This window comes from Notothenia rossii, assembly GCF_949606895.1.
Source record: "Notothenia rossii genome assembly, chromosome: 1".
Lineage (NCBI taxonomy): Eukaryota > Metazoa > Chordata > Actinopteri > Perciformes > Nototheniidae > Notothenia > Notothenia rossii.
This window is the reverse complement of record NC_136912.1, coordinates 77,415,804-77,439,198: the sequence shown is the minus strand read 5'-3', so window position 1 is coordinate 77,439,198 and position 23,395 is coordinate 77,415,804. Positions and strand designations below refer to the sequence as shown.

The 23,395-nt window shown below is 42.6% G+C and overlaps 1 protein-coding gene across 2 annotated transcripts in view; it reads right to left on the bottom strand.

The window, feature by feature from the left end:
* swt1 (SWT1 RNA endoribonuclease homolog) overlaps positions 1-19,451 on the bottom strand; it is a 34,111-nt gene extending 14,660 nt beyond the window's left edge. The window contains exons 1-15 of one of the 2 annotated variants that reach the window (XR_013805786.1): positions 19,334-19,451; positions 10,348-10,417; positions 10,061-10,134; positions 8,882-9,923; positions 8,609-8,738; positions 8,243-8,344; positions 7,576-7,767; positions 6,162-6,255; positions 5,571-5,782; positions 5,084-5,217; positions 4,656-4,794; positions 2,038-2,177; positions 1,594-1,745; positions 1,177-1,323; positions 686-752 (exon numbers count right to left, since the gene is read on the bottom strand). Coding sequence is in view for 1 of the 2 variants with exons in the window: in XM_079667446.1 (XP_079523572.1) it covers positions 1,177-1,323; positions 1,594-1,745; positions 2,038-2,177; positions 4,656-4,794; positions 5,084-5,217; positions 5,571-5,782; positions 6,162-6,255; positions 7,576-7,767; positions 8,243-8,344; positions 8,609-8,738; positions 8,882-9,923; positions 10,061-10,134; positions 10,348-10,413 (2,624 nt within the window). In the remaining variant the exon portion in view is untranslated. The remainder of the gene's footprint in view (positions 1-685; positions 753-1,176; positions 1,324-1,593; positions 1,746-2,037; positions 2,178-4,655; positions 4,795-5,083; positions 5,218-5,570; positions 5,783-6,161; positions 6,256-7,575; positions 7,768-8,242; positions 8,345-8,608; positions 8,739-8,881; positions 9,924-10,060; positions 10,135-10,347; positions 10,418-19,333) is intronic. The other variant, XM_079667446.1, reaches the window with a different exon arrangement.
* Positions 19,452-23,395: the final 3,944 nt, after the last annotated feature.

The window sequence follows — 23,395 nt, the reverse complement described above, 5'->3', positions numbered from 1 at the left end:
TTATTTTGTGCGTGTGTGTTAGAGTGAAAACAAAGGAACAGGACACATACATTGTAAAGACCTAGGTTACGAAATGTTCTTCGTCTAGCTAGCTTTCTAAAGAAGTTGCGTCAATGTGAAGAGTTCCGTGGTAATGACAGTGCAAATCATCACCAACTGGGAAAACAGGTTGACTGCACACAACAGCTTGAGAGATGATATTTATGATGATTGATGATATTTTCAAAGAAGAAGGACACAAATCCAATTAAAAATGTTCTAGTCACATGTTATTTCACAATGGTGTCAATTATTTATGGTGGCCATTCCTCATTGCCTTCACGCAAAGGTCCACTCAGCTTTTTGCCTATTTGTCACTACCATTGTGAATGGTGGATAACGTGCCAATATGTGTGCAATGTGAGCCACTATATTTCAGATGGGAAAGCCTAAAGGAGGTAAATAAATCTTATGCATTATTGTGAGCATTTTTCTTCTTGAAGGCATGGCGAGAAACGTAACAGTTTTACAGGGTAGAGCCGTCTTTAATGTCACAGTTAAGGTGATAAGGCAAAGCTACAAGGTCAACACTACATGCCAAATAGGGCCTGAGGGCTGAGAGCATAACACACACATGCACACATGCACACACGCATGCACACACACACAGACACACACACACACACACACACACACACACACACACCCAGGGAGGTGGAGGCTGGTTAAGGACAGGTGAAGGACAGTTTGAAGGGGCCTCTTAGAGGGACTTGCTGTCGAGACAAAGGTGAGACACACCAGGTTAAGCCAAAGGGTTTAGGCAAGGTGGACAAGAGTGGGGACGATGAAAACAGAATGACACAATAGTAGAGGAGGGTCACTGACATATCATCACTTTCTGAATTAATATGCTGAACTTGAGAAAAATAGTACAAACAAATATTATTGTTCATTAATTAAGAGTTTATGGTCAATGGTTGAATGAAAGTCTTTCCTCCTTTATCTCTCTTTTGGGTCTGTCCTGAGGGAATTTGTGTTGTTTGGCGGCTTATGCTTTACTATGTTCACCAGCCATTTGCTAACTTCACTGGGCAAATGGTTTGCAGTGTTACGAGCTTTTTAGACCAAAAATCACTACTGAAAGGAAACTACGCTCTAAGAGTATTGAGAATGAAACAAAACAGTGGGCTGAGATACCTGCTGAAGATCTGGAGCAGCTGTGAGACTATGCAGCACAGATTGTGCAGACAGTCCACGGCGTCCTGTGGTGGCGCAGGACCCCCCCCCGGCTGAGCGCTCTGCATGGAGTTAGGGTCAAAGCCCAGAGCTTTGAACACTTCCCAGCTGAAACATGACAGAATAAAATGACCTCAGGGGTAAGTTGAATGGAATAAAAAACAATAGCTTTATCAAAACAAACCTTCTTTTTTTTGCACGAGACATCGATCGCTGTACAGAATGATTCGTCTTGCAGCAGAAAACAAGACTTGAAAATAACATGAAGTGTTGCTGCTTAAACGAAATGAAGGCATTTTGTGGAAGAAAATCTTTGAAATCAAATAATCCTCAAATGTTCTCTGCAGTATAAGCATCCCTAATCCCTGTTACACCCACCTCATCTGAAACACATAAGACCAGAGGTGTTCAAACAGGGCCCACACTTCCTGGTGCGAGAAAGGAGCAGGCGTGGGTTGTTCCGCTTCTTCTTCATCATCATGATACTCATCATCTTCATTCATGACAACATCGATGGCAGGAGATTCCCACTGCATACACAGACAAAGATGATAAAGCTATCAAATCCAACAGTGTGTAAAAACCTGCGTATGATATACAATATATTTATGCTATAAGGTATAAGCCTATGGTATAAACACAAAACACAGTATCATATCTTTTTTGTATTTCTGTGCTTTCCAAAACATCACAACATCAAACACAATTCAGAGATTGCAGTCGTAGAATAGTGGCCCACCCTTTGGACAGATAAGAAGTGGAATATGTTTGAGCTGTGATTGCATTAGGAACATTTAAACTCCAAATTAGCTCCTAGTTTACCTGTGGTTGTCGCTTATTGAAAATGTTGTCCATTCTGGAGATGGCCGGGGAAACGCGTCTTGACCTTTTCCCAAATGCTTTCACAAGCTCCTTAGCATCTCGGAGGAGTGCTGATGCATCTCTACAGTGCGATGTGCCACCTGAGCAGACACAGGACAGGAAGATATGAGCACATATGCACCATCAAATAAAGGGACACTTGCATTCAGTTGCCGTTTTTCTACAGATACACCTAGGCAAAGGGGGACACACAAGTTTTGTGTGTCTGTGTGTGGGAAACAAAAGAGCCAGGCAAAGAAACATTGTGGACAAAAAAAGAACAGGGCTGCAACTATCGATTGATTTTATCATTGATTCATGTGCTGATTAGTTCCTAGATTAATTGTGTGCTCTAAAAAACGTCATAAAATAGTAGAAAATGTTCCATTCCAGTTTCTCTAAATCAAGGTGATGTCTTTAAATGTTTTGCTTTGTCAACAGAAGAAGTTATGCAATTTCTGCATGAAGAATGTCTAATCTTCATGATTAATCATCTATGAAATTGTGAATGTTCTATTATAAGTCAAGGTTACTGTGAGCATGTGTGCTTGTCCAACTGTGATCCAAAATGCTATGAGACTTTGCTTTTCCTGAATATTTGAAAGGACATAACAGATTCAGAATGACTATCAAAACAAAGAGCCAGAAGTTGGTTGAGCATTTCTATCGTAGTGCAACTTATGTTAAATGATTTCCCGACCCATTACTTTGTAGTGGAATCAGGCTGCATCATTTTAATCTACTGGACCCTATGATAGGTGACACCGGTCTCTAGCCCCGACCTAACATACCTTTGAGCTCATTTAAAACTACCCATAAAGCTTTGTCCCTTTTTAGGCGGTTGTAAAAGATGTGTTAAAGGTCACCTATTATGCAAAATCCACTTTTTCATGTCTTTTATACATAAACATAAACATTTACCGTGTAAAGAGCTTCTGAAAGTTTCAGGAAAAAAGGTTCTCTCACTTTTTGTCCTGATCCATTTATATAAAAACCTGTCTGAAAAGGACCTTTTTCTTGGCCACTTTATGATGTCATAATGTTTTTTGGCTTGTGTAACCATTAGCCAATAACTAACCAAGGTAACCCCCCTCCCCCCCTTTTTAACCAAATATCTCTCAGAGGGGCGTGGGGAGTGGCTCCCTATTTTCATCTAAAGTAACAGACAGAGAATCAGCCCTTTTGAAACCGGGCTGAAACAGAGGGGTTTATGGGACGCCACAATGATCTGTTTGGTATTTGGAGCCAAACACTTCAGAGACATGTTTTGAATATATCTGAGACCTATAATATATTGAGGAGAAACAGTATAATAGGACCTTTAAGACTGACTACAAACACACTAACAGTCTGCTCAAGGGAGAACAGCAAAAACAAAACAAAACCACATGCAGTACTTTTCCACTCTGACATTCGTTCTTAGCCTCACATACGGTTTACCCCTCCCTCCCTCTCTCCCTGCTCCTTTCTTCCACCTTTCCTCCTCCTCCTCGCCCTTCTGTCACAGTCTTGGAACAGAGCCAGGCTGCGTGGTACACCAAGAAATCCTGAATAATTTCAGCGTACCAGGGATACAGAGAGCAAGGGCAAAACTCCATTGTTTTCCATAAAAACATTCTCGGAAGCCTTCAAAAATAATTGGGCCACAGTTCAAACTCAAACAGGTGGACGGGGAGATTTAGACACACACAAACACAAACACACACGCGATTACATGTGATGTTATTAGATCCAGTAATGAGATCCAGACACAGCAGGGCTGCAGTGGACAGCTCAGCATCTGTTTGACACACATTTGAGTGTCCTGTTTTAGCCGATGACCTGATTCTGCATGTAGTTCTGTAGGGCTGTAGGGCTGTAGCGCAGTGCAGGGCACACCACATCATAGAATAGTGGAGTAAGCGTTTTACCTGGGGGATGACTCAGTATTTAAACTCACTGTCCAGAGAAGACAAAAAAAAAGGCTACGCTTACAGTCTCGAAACTGTCACGGTGCATTAACACAGTGAGGTATCTTTGCATTTAGAGACCACTGGGAGCTTTGCCTTGTTGCTTCAGCAGATGTGAACGTTTGTGCTTGTGTACCTTGTGTACCTTAAGTTATTTTTATTTTTCCCGAATTCCATTGCAAACCTCTAAATGAAGATTAAAATCAGCTCCTAGGATGTTTTCAGCTACCTTGTGTGTCAAGCTTTCCTTTTACTAGCAACAGAGAAAAATGCTTAATACATTTGTTTTAACAGATTTTGAGATGAGTGACTCAGCATTATGTAAGCCATATTTTAAATCACAGTTCGTGGCAAAGCAGCTTAAAATAAGGTCAAATTCTAAAACTGGATTGATTTATCAGACCAGGTTATATGCTCATTCCTAAACTGAGTAATATATTCATTTTTATTTGTATTTTAGTTTAATTTCTCAATTAAGAGATTCAGAGATTCCAAACAAAAACCAAAATAATGATGATATTTAACTGGGGTAAAATGTATTTTAAAAAAATATATATACATGTGTTTTTATAAATACTGTTGAGAAAAACTGAAATACATGTAGTTGCTCCCTTTCTTCTACCTACATACCTGAATTGAAAAAGTTGATGAGGGTTGAAACAGTTTGCTGTTTCCTCCGTGGGACAATGTTCCCAAAGACTGCAATCCAGTGCTTTTTAAAACATTTCAGAACATCTAGAAGAGTCCATGGAGGTTTTATGTAAACTATCTGTGAAACAATAAAAAAAACACAATAAAAATTATCTACATGAAAAAATACAAAATATTGCATTGTTCAAAATGACATCCAGACACGTATGTAGCACAAGGACTGACCTGAGGAGGAGATATGATTCATCATTTTCCTCCAAAAACACATACATCTAATGACCAAGTCATGCGAAGATTAAACCAAAAACACATGTTTGATCTCCTCAGATAAGATTTTGATGTTTTAAATGCACGTTAATTACAATATAAGCTAAAAAGATCAAATGAAATTCTAAGTGCAATCTTACATCTAGCCAAATGTCTTCGAAAGCGGCCTTCATCTCCACCTCCAACACATCTGACAGCACGTCGAGCAGACACTGTTCTAGTTCAGAAACACTGCTGGGGTCCCACACTGGCCTCTCATCCCCTCGCTTGTTATCTGTTATCAATTGCACACATAACGTTTGTATATGAGAAAATGTATGAAATAAAACATAATACAGGACAGCACTTATTCTTGAGCAAGATTATACATGTATGTACAGCAGCAAAGAACAGGAGCACATGCTAACTGTCCATTGACTGTGTGATGGGGAGGATTTCACTCTTTATTGTATTTAATTACTTGTTTGTTAAACATATGTCGCCTGAATGGAGGCAAACAAAGCATGGAAAAAAGTGGTAAGACATAGCAAGTGAATGTATGGATGTTTTGCTTGAACTATTACAACATTACAGAATATGGCAAGTAATTCCTGTTCTGCAAGAAGCGCACATTCATCCCTGGCTCACCGTTCTCCTCTACAGTATGGAGTCCTGTCCTTTGCATGCGTGGCTGGACTGGTGCGTAGATCCTGTTTTGCATTGCTGATGGGACCTGAGGGCCGACATTTTGCGGAGGGTGAAAGCCATGTTTGGATCTCCCAACCTCTGCCTCCAGATCAATCTTGCACAAGGCCTTCACTCCACTCAGGAGGGCCTTACTGCACAGGTTCTTATCATTCCTAGAAAGGAAAAAGGAGAACACATGTATTTTTTTTACCAGGAAAGTCTATATGGCAGTGTTATCACAAACAACATCAATAAGACCATTAAATCACATCTATTTTACAGCAGCCTAAATGAATGCCTGCCCCCTTTCTCTATTAATGTTGTGTCTTTAAATATTGGCATTCAAAGAAATAGGTAAGATGGAAAAAGAAGGTGAAACAATACAATGTGCACATTCATCATTAACCAGTTACTCTGTCTGCCCCTCTCTTTCTTTCAGCCCAACTGGAACTATCTGGCTGGACCCACTCTCAGTCACATGCATGTGCATTATTGCAGAGGACAGAGACTCTGCAGCAGCAGCAGTAAAGGGCGGGGGAAGGGGGAACTCACGTGCATAGGATGTGAGCACACTCTGGGTACAGACTCTGGTATTGCAGGCAGCACTGCAGCACCCGATCATCATTATTCTCGGCATTCAGACCATCTGGGGACAAGGAGGTACAATAAGAAGAGAGAGGACGAGGAAGACAGAGAGAAACCTGACAGTCTTTAACGGGAGAATTGTTTAATTCACAACACTGAAAGCAGTGTCCAAGAGTATTCTTTCAAATAAAGACAAGGAGGAAGATTCAAAGATGAAGAACACAAGATGGAGATTCAAGGTGCATTTCAAGAGAGGCACTAAATGCTTATAAGCTCCTAAATTCTTAGCAATAGTCAACAATATTTCTGGTAAATCCACTTTATCCCATGCCTTTTCGAAGAGAATTTCATCCCACCGTTGAAAAATGCACGTCTGATCAATAATATATACAGCTGAGAAGTGGGTGACCTCATGCATGGGTGAAACCTGCCCTTGAGATGCTCACAGCCATAGACTGTATATCTCACAGCGTATGAATAATTCTGGAAAGCAAGCTACCTGATAGTGCCACCTAGTGGTAGACGGGACGCCGGGCAGCTCTGCGGCTGTGTGTGTAAATTAATAATGCACCGTTAAGGTGGAGAATTGCTATAAATAAAGACCATATGTTCAGTCAAAAGTCATTAAAATCATTGATAACAAAAACTACAAAATAATGCATTTTATTGATTTTGGTTTTCTCAATTAATTAATAAAAAAATCAACGACCAGGCGCTAACAGAACTTGTTTATTTAGAAATGTTTACAGTCTACAAGGAGTTGTAGATTATTCTAATGTGCTGCTCTTACTCAAGTGCTTTTGTTTTGCCTGCACTCACTGTTATGATTATTTTGTAACCAATGCTGGCATTTATATTAGCCTGCTTTTTCTAAGATAAAATCCAAAAGTACTCATAATACATCTGAAATGAGCTCATGAACAGGTTATGGAGACATAACAACTTTCACTGACCTTGTACAGTCCCTACTTGTAGGGTTGCTCGATTATGGCAAAAATCATAATCTCGATTATTTGGGTCAATAATTGTAATTGCGATTATTAAATGCGATTATTCATTGACTTTAAAAACATCCATTTATTGGAGAAAAAAAATGTGAACAGTATGTTTTTAACAATTGATTACCCTGAACTTTAAGTATAATTCAACAGAAAAACCCAAAAAATAATATATAAAAAAAATATATATATAAAGTAATAATAATAATTTAAAAAATAATAGTTTTATTTCGATTACGTTGTTTTCTTAATCGTTGCAAGCCATAATCGTAATCGCGATTAAAATATGATTAATTGAGCAGCCCTACCTACTTGTATGTAATACATTCATTCCACTTTCAATGCACTGATCATTCCCATATCTTCCTTAAATCAGCACTCACTGTTGCTCTCGCTGGCCTGCTGCATAGACTGCCCCCACAGGAAAGGTGCCCGGCTCTTCAAGCAGTTGTAAATGTACGAGATGGCAGGAGTAGCGAGGTGGGCCACAGACCCTGACAGACCCCTCCCCCGTTTGAGGGAGTCCAGCTCCTGAAGCACCACCCAGGGGATCAGGACTATCGGGAAGCCCAGGTCTAAGAGAGCATGAAGGGGAGAAAAGGGAACCAGTGATTAATCAAATGTCATAACAAATGTGCATTTCATTATGCAAGCTCAAATAAAATGGAAATGGGAATTCATACGTGGAAACTGTGTTCTGTATTAATACACAGTGGAAAAACACAATTTATATGCTGTGATGTTCATTAACCCTAACAAATGACATTATTATTTAAAATGATGATATGTAAGTAGAAGGTTGAGGACTGAGAAACATGTATTGGTTATTTCTAATGAAGATGCAAACATATTTTGCTTTGGGACATCTTGTTAGGATGCTTGATAATAGTTCAACGTCTGGTGAGGAATATCTTTAGCTTACAACTGGAAACTTGTAAGTGAAACCTACTCGATAACTTTTATAATAGCATGTTATATCATTATATAAAAAATATGAAATATATCAATTATTCTATAAGAAACATCCAGTATTAAAACAACTATAAACACCTCCAAGGCCGTTCATTCTGATCTTTTTGATATAATCCAGGTGACTGAGGAGAATGTTGGTGTCCATGACGAGGATGAGGTATTGCTGGTTAGGTTGTTTACCTGCAAAAAGGAAATGACATTTCATGAATAATGACATGTTCAAAAGTTCCGAAGGAATCAAATCATACCAAAACAATTTGAGCAAAAGTGTAGCGACTGTGAAGTTATGTATCAGAATTTTTCTTTATTTTGAAGGAACAGAAATGTTGTGAGGACTTTGTGATGTTATATTCATATTCTTTGCAGTTACTCTATAATCCTAAAATGATTGCAAAATATATGTACAACATTTTTTGCATTTCCTTATTAATCAATACAACTCACAGTGTGTGTCTGCACCGCCCTCTTCTGGAGGGTCTATGTCCATACAGGTGAGATCCCCATAGCTTTGCATTACATTCACCTCCAATCTCTTCTGAGAGCGAGCAAGATGAAGCTCTTCGACCACTTGCATCTACAGAAAAACACATTTTTAAAAATAAACAAAACAACTAACATTCTATCTGCCATTTTAATAACAACACACTGATGGTATTACAATAAACTAGCTGACGGAATGAAACAAAGGTAGTACGGGGAAAAAAACCTCCTTATTACCTGGTCATACCACGGCGCTGGGACAGTATGAAGGGTATTTGGAAGTTGTTCTGCCAAAGGTGGGCCTTCATCTTGTCCTTCAGATGAAACAATAGGTGTAACATCTGGAGAGACGGGAGCTTGCTGAACAGTTTTTTCCCCCGATTTGCTGCTTGATGCTGCAGTTTCTGGAAGCTCAGGCACAGGTTCAAGACCTTTCTTTGTAGTTTTTGCTTCTTTCTTTTCAACAGTGCTTTCTACTGGAGTTGGTCTAACTTTTTTTGGTATCTTAAATTTAAAAGGCACAAATGGTGGGGCTGCATATACTTGTTCCTGAGAAGATGATGGCTTTTGTGACCCCAATGTGACTTTTTTCACCACCTTTGAGCTACTAACAGAGGTAGAGGTAGTGGAGGACTTTGTTGTTGTAGAGGCAAAGGGAGTTTCAACTTCTATCCACATGCTCTTTTTGGCCTTGTTTTCTTCATGCCTTTGGCACATCTTCTTGAAGACGTCACTCTTCTGCTCCCACGCAGAATCCTTGGATACGGAGGAATTATTGCTTGGTTCCTTGGTCTTGACAGTTTTGCTGTCATTTTCAGTCCTCGGTGGTTCCTTGGCTCTGCACTTCTTCAGTTCATTCTTCCCCTGTTCGTTCTGTTCAGCACAAACCAAACTGGGACTCATTAGGTGCTTTTTTAATTTGGATGGGGTCCCCTGGGAAGACTTCTCATCCAAGCTGCCTTTAGATGTCTTCTCTGTCCCCTGAGGAACTGCACCTGAAGTATGCAAGTGTTTTGAGGGTCCTGCTTCCTCAGTTTTACTCCCACTGACAGTTTTATCTTTCCGTGAAATGTCATTTTTTGCTTTACTAGAGAATTTCCCCCCAAGGTCTTGTGGAGAGGCATGTTTTTGTTTTGTTCTTTGTTCTTCTTTTTTAACAGATTCCTGGTCTTTTTCTTTTCTTTTTGCCAGCCTGTAGACGGGCTTTTTAATCTGGCGAGTACTTTGGGGAACATCTTTAACGGAAGGAAATGCACTTTTTTCTGGTTTTGTTTCAAATCTTGATGTAGAAGAACAGAATAAATGTCACAGTCGCATATAATTAACACATACTTCATTCAAGTGAACCGTGCGTTTAATAGGCTACATAATATCAATAGTAATATTTTGTTAAAAATAAAAAATTCTGAATCATACCTCTTCTGATTTTTTAAATCTGGCTTCCCCCTGCTACTTTTGTTATTCTTGGTAAGATCTTGTTTCTTGGATTCCTAAAAAAAAAGAAAACATATTGTTAAAATATGGAAATTGCTTGTTATGGGTAAAACAAAAATAATCTGCTACAATTTTGGTAATTGTTTTATTATTTTCAATTATTCCAGAATGTTTTTGATGGAATAGCCAAATGATGATTTTTACACATTATGTGATATTGTGAAATGTAAGAGGATTTTTTTCATATTGGCTGTTGAATTCCTTCTTACCTTCTCATCTTCTTCACTTGACAATGACAAGCCCCTCCGCCTTCTTTTTTTTGCCTTTTTTGACATTTTCCTGTGAAACATTGATTTGTAAAAGTTCTTTAGTGACTATGCTTCATCCTAATACAACAATACATTTTGATCTTCGATAAGGTTCTTCCTTCTTTTGCTCTCAATATAAAAAAACTGGAAATGTGAAATAGCCATTTTTAACTCATGCAGAATGAGACCTTTTCTAAAGTGTGATTAAGAAAGTAAAATGGAAATATCCCCTAAATCTTACAATCTATGTATTGAGCTGTGAATAATAGGGGTGTAACAGTACACGAATAATTTCGGTACGGGCCCTTCGGTTCGGTACACGTGTGTACCGAAGTGTACAGAACGAATATAACGTTAAACGTAAAACATTGAGAATGTGAACAACTTTTTGGAAGTAATCTCAGGTGCTGCGTCGCAGCATTCAGAGTAATTTGCTCACAATGGGTTCAACGCGTCTTATGCGGCTTTCACACCAGTGCTTTTCCCTTTCTAGCTCCGAGCTAGAGCTTTTCTGGTTCAGCTCCGGTTTCCCTTTTCTGCTCCCGCTCTGTTCACACCGCCCAGAGCCCGAATGGTGCAGCCGCTGCTGCGTCATGACGTCACCGTTTACATCGCTGATTTCCTCCCCAACGGCGCTCACAACAACAACAACAACAACAACAACAACAACGGGGGACTGCGTCGGGTCGATGATCGTGTTGCTTTTAATCATACGAAGTCAGATTAAATAAAATAACGACTTCTCCAAGCTTATACTTTTCTCCAGAGTGCCGTGGTTCATTGTTTATTAATGTGTTTCAGCGGCATTTACCGACCGCTGCAGTGCTGCTCGTCCACTGGAGTTTATTCTCCCGGGTTAGCGAATACTTTAGAGCGGCCTCTCTAAAGTATTCACTGTCTGACTGTCACACAAGCAGCTGATACATATCCCCAGTTCCCCTTAAGTGAATGTGTGTCAGTATGAATTGACGCTGTTTGGCATCACAACGCTGTTATTAAAGTGTCTCTGGTATAAAATGGGTGATGTTAGCATAGCAATTGAAGGTAAACTGACTACTTGCTATTGCTATCCTATTGTGGCATTAGCTGTTTTCTACAGGCACATTTTACCGGCATATTTTTATTATGATTCTACTAACCCATGTATTGATTCCATCCGATAGCTGCTATAATACAAAACAAAACGTCTGCCTCTCTCCACAATGATAAATAACAGTGAGCGGATGGTCAAAGTAAGGTGCAAATAAACAGAATCACACGAAGTCTGGTTAATGTTGCCTGACTGTATAAAGTGTGTTTTTTTTTTATTAGTGTGTGGTTGCCTTCTAGTCACTTGCTCAGCACTACTACTTGTAGGCAGGCATGACGAGACTCTTCACTCGACCCATGTTCAGGGGAGGTGGGTTTAGTTTCCTGCACGCCTCGACGTAAGTGACGCCGCCTCTTAGCTCCGAAGCTCTTGGAGCTGGAAGTGAACCGGATTCCGGAGCTAAGAAGAGGCGCCGCTGCGGTGTGAACAGGAAAAAACGGTACTTTTCAGGCTCCAGCTCCGACCCAGGGCTGAAAACGCGTTGGTGTGAAAGGGGCAATGGAGCGAGCCAGTCATTTCAGTGGACAAGAGGCACACTATGAGAGCAGGGGCCTCATGTATAACGCCGTGTGTAGGATTCACGTGGGTAGGTTGCTTACGTAGTAGAAATCCAAAAAATAGGTATATACATTTTCCGACGTTTTCCGATTCACCGAACATTGCGTACCGGCGAGGAAAGTGCGTCCCATATTTGCCTATAAATAGTCAAAGAAACGCCCATTCATTCATTCACTTTGACTGACTTTATGAAGAAGATGGCAGGAAATGACGACAGAACAGCTAAAAAAGACATCTCACACCGTGTCAGATTTTGGTTATTATAAAATAACGAGATAAATCATATTGTTTGGTGGATGCAGTTTGAACCAGAGTAGCAGCATGGAGGTCGGATCGTCACCAAAATAAATAAATAAGTGGTCCGAAAAAGGTTAATGACAAAAAGAATACACATAGCCTTTCTCAGGCAGTGTGTTTGTACCGGGGACAGGAGACACCCCCTTGATGATAAACTAAGAAATGATCGGGGAATCCCTCCCGGAGTGGAGTCATGACGACTGGATCTGAATTATTTGTTTGTATTTGGTGGTTTGTGTTCCAGCTTTTGCTCAGCAACTATATATCCATAATCCACCAGTTAAAGGAAATACAACTAATGTGTTGTGTTATATTAGCTGTACAATTGACCACATATGGTGTTCTTAGTTTCCATACCTCCTGTGTTTTACGAGCGACTTATCAAGTCTTGGCAAACGGCATAAAACACGATTAAACGTGATAGTAGGCTATATAAAACCATGCTCGTATATTACAACCTATAGAAATGCAAAACAGCGTCAGTTTAGACGTAATTCTCTCCTTCTGCTTCCCGCATCATTTATGAGACAACATTTCATAACATTAACACAACATATGTTTGTATCTTTTATTGTAAATGTATTTATTGTATGTTGTGTGAGCTTATCTCTCTGTACAGCACTTTGAATTCGAGGTGGTTTTATATAGCAAATCCGAATTTATTTATTTCTCCAAGTTACGTTTTTGTGTGCACTGAGGAGTCTCAAACAGGCGTTTGTTTAATCATTTTAAGATTGGCTTTAATCAATATTTGAAAATGAATTCTTTATATTGTAGTGCCGAGAGACGGGAGTCGGAGGCGGGGTATCGAAGGTACAAGCTAGACTTTTATTTAACATCAGAACAACATGTAAACAGCTTTCAGCCCGGGAAGATAAGACCGGGGGAAACAGGAAGTCCGGTCAACTCACTAATGTCCGTGCGGAACAATACCCCAACCCATAGTTCCGTGGGTGAATAATGTCAATCACCACACAAGCCTCCCCAGAATTCACCCATAGTCAAAACCCTCGCGCCTGGGAGGAAGTACCGCCCGACCCCGGCGCGTACGGACCACAGGGGCTGAGGAGGGTGGGGTTGCAGGCGAGGGCAGGGGCAGGGGCGCCAACGAGGGCGAGGGCATCCCCACAGGGGGTGGGGGGCGGGACATGGGAGGGCGGCCCCGACGTGGGGGCAGAGCCAACTCCAACGGCCTGGAAACGTCCACGTGAGCAGGCTTAATCCGATCAACGGACACAGTCTCAGGCCTGCCACCAACGTCCACCACCAGGCTCTTGTCCCCGTGACGTATGACCCTGAACGGACCGTCGTAAGGGGGGCGCAGGGGACCGCGGTGAGCGTCGTGGCGAATAAAAACGAAATCCGCCGACCGTAATCCGGGGGACACCCGGAAAGCTGGGTTGCTGTGCTGCGACGTGGGGACGGGCGTGAATGTCCCGGCGGTCTCCAGCAGGGAGGAGCGCTGCCCGGCTGCAGACCAGGGCACAGTGGCGGTGGGAATGAATTCCCCGGGGACCCGTAGCGTCTGGCCATAGACGAGCTCCGCCGACGAGGACTGCAGGTCTTCCTTGGGGGCACACCTGAGGCCGAGCATAACCCACGGAAGTTTATCCACCCAGTTGCCGTCTGTCAATCCGGCACGCAGTGACGCCTTCATGGATCGGTGAAACCGCTCACACAATCCGTTAGCCTGGGGGTGATATGCGGTGGTGCGGTGCAGCTTGACCCCCAAACCCACAGCAACAGCGTTCCACAGCTCCGAGGTGAACTGAGAACCGCGGTCAGAGGAGAGGTCAGACGGGGTCCCGAAGCGCGCCACCCACGTGCCGATGAAAGCGCGGGCGACGTCGGAAGCTGACGTCGAGGTGAGGGGAACGGCCTCGGGCCAGCGGGTCGTCCTGTCCACCATCGTAAACAGGTAGGTGAAACCGTGAGAGGGGGGAAGCGGACCTACGAGGTCGACATTGACATGGTCAAACCTTCTCTCAGGACCCGCAAACAGTTCAAAAGGGGCCCTAGTATGGCGGTGAACTTTAGCCCGTTGACAAGCCACGCATGCGTCGACCCAGGACTTCACGTCCTTCTTAAGCCCCTGCCACACGAACTTCTGCGACACCAACTTCACGGACGGTTTCCTACCGGGGTGGGAAAGATTGTGAACCGCCTCAAAAACGGGTCGGCGCCAGTCCGTAGGGACTAGCGGTCGAGGCTGGCCCGTGGAGATGTCACACCACAGCTTCGCGCCCGAGTCACCGACCGTGACCTCCTCCAGTCGCAATCCCGTGACCGAGGCCTTGAGGGTCTGGACCCCGTGGTCAGAGGCCTGGTCAGCGCCCATGCAGAGGTAATCGAGGCCCAGCTGCACAGCTCCGATGACCGCTCTGGAGAGGCAGTCCGCGACCACGTTAGCCTTGCCAGCGATGTGTCGTATGTCCGTGGTGTACTCGGAGATGTACGAAAGCTGGCGTTTCTGTCGGGCGGACCACGGCTCGGCCACCTTGGACATGCAGAAAGTAAGTGGCTTGTGATCCACGAACGCCGCAAACTCCCGGCCTTCCAGCAGGAAACGGAAGTGGCGAACAGCCAAATAGAGACCAAGGAGTTCCCTGTCGAAAGCGCTGTACTTGCGCTCCCTGGGAGTCAACTGGCGGCTGAAAAAGGCAAGCGGTTGCCAGGCGCCGTCGACCCATTGTTCATGCACCGCGCCCACAGCGTAGTCAGACGCGCCGGTGGTGATAGCGATGGGGGCCCTGTGTGACGGGTGAGCCAACATGGCGGCTTCGCTCAGGGCGGCTTTGGTGGCATCGAAAGCGGCTTCCCTTTCAGCCGTCCAGTCTATGGCCTGGCCGGGGGACTTGTCCTTGAGGGCCTCGTACAGCGGGCGCATGGTGTGGGCCGCCCGGCGGATGAACCGGTGATAAAACGTCACCATCCCGAGGAACTCTCGGAGCGCCCGAGCTGTAGACGGTCGTGGAAAGGCGGACACGGCCTCCACTTTCGATGGGAGGGGGGCGGCTCCATCTTTGCGGATGAGATGCCCGAGGAAGTGGATGGAGGACAACCCGAACTGACACTTTGCCGGGTTGATAATCAGGCCGTGTTGGCTGAGCCTCGCAAAAAGGACACGGAGATGTGCCTGGTGCTCTTCAGAGGAGGAGCTGGCGACAAGGATGTCGTCTAAATAGACGGAAATGAATGGCATGTCTCTGAGCGCCGAATCCATCAGCCGCTGAAAGGACTGAGCTGCGTTCTTAAGTCCAAACGGCATACGCAGGAACTCGAAAAGCCCGAATGGCGTAATCACCGCAGTTTTGGGGACGTCTGAGGGGTGCACCGGAACCTGATGGTAGCCCCGCACCAGATCCACCTTGGAGAAAACCAGCTTGCCCGCCAGGTGTGAAGAGAAGTCCTGGATGTGAGGGACCGGGTAGCGGTCTGGCGTAGTGGCGTCGTTAAGGCGGCGGTAGTCACCACACGGTCGCCAGCCACCGGCTGATTTAGGGACCATGTGGAGCGGCGAAGCCCAAGGGCTGTCCGAGCGGCGGATGATGCCCAGACGCTCCATGCTGTCGAACTCCGACTTGGCGACCGACAGCATGTCAGGGTTGAGCTGCCGGGCCCTAGCATAGACTGGGGGGCCTTCAGTGTCAATGTGGTGCTCTACCCTGTGTTTGGTAGTGGCAGCGGAAAAGGTGGGCTGCGTCAAGTCGGGAAACTCACTGAGAAGGTGGTGGAACTTGTCACCCTGTGAGAGTGAGCTGGAGAGCCCGCTGAATGACGCCTCGCCGCGGGTACATGCGAACGAGGCAAACGTCAGTGCGTCCACCAGGCGGCTGTTCTTGACGTCCACCAGCAGTCCGTGAGCGCACAGGAAGTCTGCGCCAAGGAGGGCGAAGGAGATGTCAGCCGTGATGAAATCCCACTTAAACCGCTGACCCTTGAAACACAGGTCCACTGTCTTTGTGCCATAGGTGCGGATAGGGGTGTCGTTAGCGGACATCAAAGGTGGGCCGTGGCCCCCACCGGCGGCGTCCTCCACCGTAGCCGGCAGGACGCTCCGCTGGGCTCCTGTGTCACAAAGGAGTCTGCGACCAGAGAGGGTGTCCCTGATGAACAGGAGCCGGTTGGATGTGCCCACGCTCGCGGCCACTACCGAGCGCAGGCCTTGGCGTTTCCCGTTTCCTTGTAGGTGCAGGGGGGACGGCACATCCTCGCTTTCGCCCCATAGCGTGCATGGTACTGACACAGGCCAGGGCTGGAGTCGCTGACGTCGGCCCTGGAGCTTCTGCTAGGTGGCATGCCTCTACCAGGGAAGGAGCCGCTGCGTGTCGGGGCCAGCACCTCAGGGGTAAAACGCTGGGTGGCCAGGAAGAACCGGTCAGCTTCTTCGGCTAAAGCGCGTGGCTCAGTAATAGCCGTGTTAGCGAGCGCTGTCTGAACATGCGGCGGCATGTGCCGAAGAAACAGTTCTATGAACAAAAAATTGGGTTCTTCCGTACCTAGCAGGTTGAGCATCATTTCCATGTGGTCAGAAGGCTTGCTGTCTCCCAGGCTATGAATAGCGAGCAAGCGTCGGGCCCGTTCCGACCGAGACAGCTCGAAAGTCTTTAGCAGGAAAGCCTTGAACGCTGCATATTTATCCTGGGCAGGGGGAGATGTAATAAAGCCCACCGTCCGGGTCGCAGTGGAGCTTCCCAGTGCCGAAACGACGTGGAAATAGCGTGATGCGTCATCAGTTACTCCGCGGAGGGCGAACTGAGCCTCCGCCTGTGCGAACCATGCAGCCGCAGATGTATCCCAAAACTCCGGCAGTTTGAAAAAAACGGCATTATTTGCCATGCTCGGTTCAGTCTCGGATCCTTCTACGAGACTTATGTCGGGGTCACCAATGTAGTGCCGAGAGACGGGAGTCGGAGGCGGGGTATCGAAGGTACAAGCTAGACTTTTATTTAACATCAGAACAACATGTAAACAGCTTTCAGCCCGGGAAGATAAGACCGGGGGAAACAGGAAGTCCGGTCAACTCACTAATGTCCGTGCGGAACAATACCCCAACCCATAGTTCCGTGGGTGAATAATGTCAATCACCACAATATATGATAAATGAGAGGTAAGATTTTATTTATGGTATTATTTCCACATATTTCTCTCCATTCTTCCTTCTGCTAACGGTGTCGCAGTTTATCGTCCCTCCCGTGTTTGTGCTTAGTGCGTACGCATCCGTGGGTTAGAGTTTGCGTGGAGGACCGCACATTTTCCCGTCAAGTTAGTATTTTATAAACCGCAAACATTGCGTAGAAACTGGCGTACGCCATTTTTTAAGCGTATATCCCTTTATAAATGAGGCCAGGGATGCGTTCAAATTTAGTCAGTAATTTGAGGAACTGTCGAAATGGCGAACGCCGATAAAGTTGAGCTCGAAAATCCTCCAGAATCATTGAAGTCTCCGGTTTGGGAACATTTTGGTTTCGCAGTTACGTACAAGAATGACGGACAAAGACAGGTGGACCGAACCAAAGCTGTTTTGTCGGCATTGTTCAACTAAAATTGGTTATGGGGCTGGCAATACATCAAACGTGCACACTCATTTGAAAAGGCATCACCCGAACATCACCGGTACCAAAAGAAAAAAGACTGAAGTGCAAACCCAACTCCCACTAGCATTTAAGCCTCCACCACTCGCAAAAAGTTCAGAACGAGCCAAAGCTATTACAAACGCCAAATATCCTTATGTCGCCATGTTAGCAAAGCGCTACCTGGCTGTATCTGCTACCTCTGTCCCTAGCGAGAGGGTGTTCTCCACAGCAGGAGACATTGTTAGTGCCAGCAGATCTGCCCTTTCGGCAAGCAATGTGGACAAGTTAATTTTTCTTTAAAAAAACATGAAAATACAATGACAAGCAAGTCATAATGTCAAACTGGCTGCTTAGGTACTAGTACATACAGTTCAAATACAGATTATTTCAGTTCATCGAAATGCTGCACCTTAATGTTTATTTTATTATATTTTGTATTTATTTGAGTGAATATTCACAGTTTAATAATAATAATTAAAAACCCAAAACTAATAGTTTATGTTTTGTGAGTACTAGTACATTAAAGTTCAAATACAGATTATTTCAGTTCATCGAAATGCTGCACCTTAATGTTTATTTTATTATATTTTGTATTTATTTGAGTGAATACATTATTCACAGTTTATGAATAATAATTATTGTATTGCCGCCATTATCTTATAATTAATACGCTGCTACTTATTTGTACTGCTTTATTCTAGAACATGTAGACTACATCTAAAAAATGTAATACCCTAATGTTCCTCATCGATAAGATATACTTTATTGATCCCAAATTTGGAAAGGTTTTCGTTATAGAAGCATACAAAACAAGGGCATTGCACATAATTAGAATTTAAAAAGAGTAGAAAATAAACAATTATAAAATAGAAACATTTCAACAATAGAAATAAAACAGAACTAAAGAATAGAAAATATACAAGTTGAAAGGGAAGATAAAAATCTGTAAATTATCTGACAAATAACACTTTTTTACGTGAACAATTACATAATGATTAATCGATTGTCAAAGTTAGCGATTATTTTCCGGTCAATCTAATAATCGATAAGTGGAGCGTCTACGACTGCAAATTACTAAATCGATACAGTGTTCAAAACTCCCAACAAGTAGTAAACTACATGAGGACCAAACTGGGGGCACTGTGTAATGACACAAACATAAACAAATCCACATTGAAGTAATGTCTAAAGTAAAAACAATAGAATACGTGTTGTTCTGACCTTTCGATACACAACACACATCCAAAGATAAACCTTTAGCTAACTTTAACAGACGCTAGCTGAGGAAAATAGCATCAACATCGCTACAGTACAGCTAGCTTAATATTTTAATGCTGTCAGAAGTGTTTGCGTACAGTATTTCAGTGGTTAAAAAATATTCATAGTAAGAATAATTTATAATTTACAGCAGAGAGAGTTAACCTACCCAAATCTATATATCCATGGCCCAAATCCCAGCCGGTTTCCAAAACATCCGCCGCTGTTCCGCCTCTTTCTTCTTCGACGGTTTCTCTTCCTGGTCGCGCCATTACCGCCCCAAACTGGACCGGAGTGGATTTTGTTCTTGAGATAAATAATGTATTGTACCTTTAGGAGAGGAAGAGATAAACAACAGGCAAATGAAGCCATTTCAACGGAAAGATAAAGGCAGCCCTGCATGGTGGGAGTAGGACAGCACAAGGTCAGACTGGAGTCAGTATCTGTCTGTGTTATCCTGAACAATTTGCACAAATACATTCTTTCACCAAGGTTACAAAACAATCTGTAGAGCTATGCAGCAGAGAGTGGGAAGGATAGCAACTCAGGTGACAGCTGTGTCAAAAAGAATATCGAGGTTCAAAAGAAAACATTTAATAACATAGGAGATTAGTTACACAGTCTGCATATAAACATTCCAGCAAGTGATAAAGTGGGAATTCTGTTGGTATCTCATAGTGGAAATGTACCGTGGGTTGTGTTAGCTAAATGAATGTAATGTAATTATAAAAACATAATTCTTTCTAGGATTTTTTTGTATGAGTTTACAATGGAATGTCTTATGTCTTGAATATCACATTAAGTCCTCACAATAATATAGTCTGTAAAGCTACTGTGCTGCAGGGCTATTTCATTAGTACAGGAAGTAACAAGACCACATGGTCAATATGGAGGTAGTTAAAATGTGACTGTGAACCAAATAATGTTGCAAACAAATACGTTTATTTTCAATAATGTATATACTGTTTTTCAAAAGCTAAATAAAAGAGAATGTTATCATAATGCAATGCCAAGTGTTGGTTATAATAAACAAAAACTGATGTGTTTCATTTCAAACAGCAATTGCTGTGATGTACCACAAAGTGACAGTGTAGCTCCATTCAGAAACAGCCTTCCTCACTTTGCTCCTGACGAACACTGACTGCCCTGAGCATTCACAATGAGTCACCTATGGGTCCCCGGACCATGGTTTGAGAAACATTTATATTGAAGACTTAAAAGGTGACAGAGATCAGACGACTAACAGATGAGCGGTGAGTAGTACCAGCTGCAGGGAATAATCTCTGACCACTTCAATAATGTTGGACAGGAATAATAACAACATGTAAGAGTTGTGACAGAAACAGTTCAATGGATTGGGATTCAGTACATGACACAGTGTGGATTTGATCAGTGACATGTTAAATACATAGAGATCATATTTGAAAATGGGAAACAGCTTCTTTGTTTTGTAGTTCATAGAGACGGTTAATTTGGCTGGGTTTAGTTGTGATAAAAATGTGTTTATGTGGTACGTTGAGATCCAGAATTCAGATTTCCAACAGACTGATTAATAACATTCAATCATCAGAGGGCTATCATGTAGCACAATAGCTTCCCCTTCGACATGAATCAACAAAAAAATTATCCTTGTGTTATTGTTAGATAATTAGACTGGACACTACAACCACTTCCCACACAATACTGATTTACACACACTCTGAGTTTAAGAACACTTAGGTCAATATGTTTAGAGCATTTGTAGCATCTTTTAAGGTCCTTAAACTGTCCTTACCCCACATGCATCCTTTTTTCAGCAAAAACTCAGTTACAGGGAACATTTATAAAGCAGCACCATGGAAAATTCAACTAAACCGCTGTCTCCTCCTTAGATATAACGAGATTTTTATTAAAAATCAGTTTTTATTTTTCAGTCTGACGACTATCAATCGTTGTTGAAAACATTGTCAGTTAATCATATTCATTTTTTATGGCCCACAACATGATGAGTAATGAACTTTATGAAAGCTCCTACATCATCACTTTCATCTTCTTCTTGGCTCTACAAGATAATAAATAAAGATACATTTGAAAGTATCCTTGATAATTACACAAGGTCATTGTGTACTAATGATTACCCGAACTCCAGATTTGTTTTTGTAGACAAGTCATTTTAACCCCTGAAATTCCTTGAAGCACCAAAGTCGGTCATCGATGAATGAATCAATGAAATGAATAGCCTTGATTACTTAGCCTGATACTCGGACTGAGTACACTCGTTTTCAAAACACATTCACATCAATATCTAAATCTAGATTGCTAGCAATTTAAATGTAAAAAATCTGGGTGAAAAGTCTGTTAGAAAAAAAGTTATTGAATAAGTATGTTGGTGTTCAGTCACCTTCTGATCTATGCTTGGTTACAGTAAGAGCTACGATTCTGACACATCTATGTTCTTCAATGTTTCTTTCTTTCTTTCTTTCTGTCTCTAAGTCCTCTCTGTCTGTTTACCCCTCTTCATAATTTTCTCTCTCTCTTTTCATGAGTTTCAAATACATTTGGCTTTAATCAACAAGCGGATTTGAACAGACGGTGAATGCTTTTGTCATGTGTGTGTGTGTTTGTGTGTGTGTGTGCGTGTGTGCGTGTGTGTGTGTGTGTGTGTGTGTGTGTGTGTGTGTGTGTGTGTGTGTGTGTGTATGTGTGTGTGTCTGTGAAGTTTAAGTGTGTGTTGGGGAGGGTCTTTGCTCCCCTAATGGTTTATTTAGAAACCTGAGTGGGGTGTTTTGTGAAAATATGAAATATTTTTCTGGTCATTTAAATAATGGGCATATGGGCAACTGCTTGTAAATCGACTGCGTGCGTGTGTGTGTGTGTGTGTGTGTGTGTGTGTGTGTGTGTGTGTGTGTGTGTGTGTGTGTGTGTGTGTGTGTGTGTGTGTGTGTGTGTGTGTGTGTGTGTGTGTGTGTGTGTGTGTGTGTGTGTGTGTGTGTGTGTGTGTGTGTGTGTGTGTAATAATTGATTCCATGCTTTCTGATTTAAGGACTGCCTTGGTTCTCTGAGGTCAGGTGTGCATGCTTCTGAACACAATGACTACACGTTGTCTTCACAGCACATTACTTATTCACATGTGGTCTCTCTTTCTAACTTTATATTTGTCTCTTTGGTGATGCAGTTTTGAGGTCTTGTTATAGACGTAGGACTGTCTCTAGACCAGTGGATCTCAAGCTGATGGTTTGGAAAAGTATTTGGTAACTTAAAACTCATGTCTATGGAGTGAAAGCCGATGGGGGGTCGTAAGTAAATATCAGTAGCCAATACTTTAATGCTGTCAAATGACAGTCAAAAATGATGTTTATCAGCAACTTTTTTGATGGATGATTATTTTGTTGTAGCCATTTTATTTCCAAACCTTTGCTAATTTAGACTTCTCAAATGTCAGAATTTGATTCTTCTCTTTGTCTTATAGTAAACTACAATTCATATATTTGGGTTTTGACCTCTTGGTTAAATTAAAGAAGCTCTGTAGAAGCTCTCTTCTAAAAAAAGATTGACCAAACTTAAGTATTCAGAAAATGATTTGATAGGGACAATAATTGTTAGAAAGCCACACTAATATATTTTAAGGGTTAACAAGACAGAATGGTTATTAATCACTGTTCTTGACTATAATTCAACCTGCAGAAGGATGTCCTTTCAATACGAGGAAATAATCAAGTCAAGTTTCCACTACTGGGCCAAAAAACAACACTGCCAATACTAAATATTTATACGTTTCTATTTCCCCTAAATCAAAACGAAGGTGCTGCTTCTTCATCTCATGCCAACAGGGATGACTCTTCTGCTGGTTTAAAGTTCCATGTAAACAAATAGTGCTTTCAACCATGTGTCCTAATCATCGCTTTGGCCCTGGATCTAATAAAGCCCACCTGGATCTACAATCGCTGTTGAGAAGTGGTGACTAACACACTGACTGGCTCTGGGACAGACCCCCACCTAAACACATTTTTCAAGTCTCTTTGCCATTAATAAATACTCTTTTATTAGTCTGCTTTAATAATTACCAGGGATAATTATTGTATTAGTTTATTAGAAAAGCAATGAATATATGTTAAAAGGCCCAGAACAACAGAAATTACTTTTGATGCTGGAGGTAAATGAAGAGGTGATAATAATTAAGATGAGGCTAATAAAGATCAACATGATGATGATGATGATGATGATGATGATGATGATGATGATGATGATGATG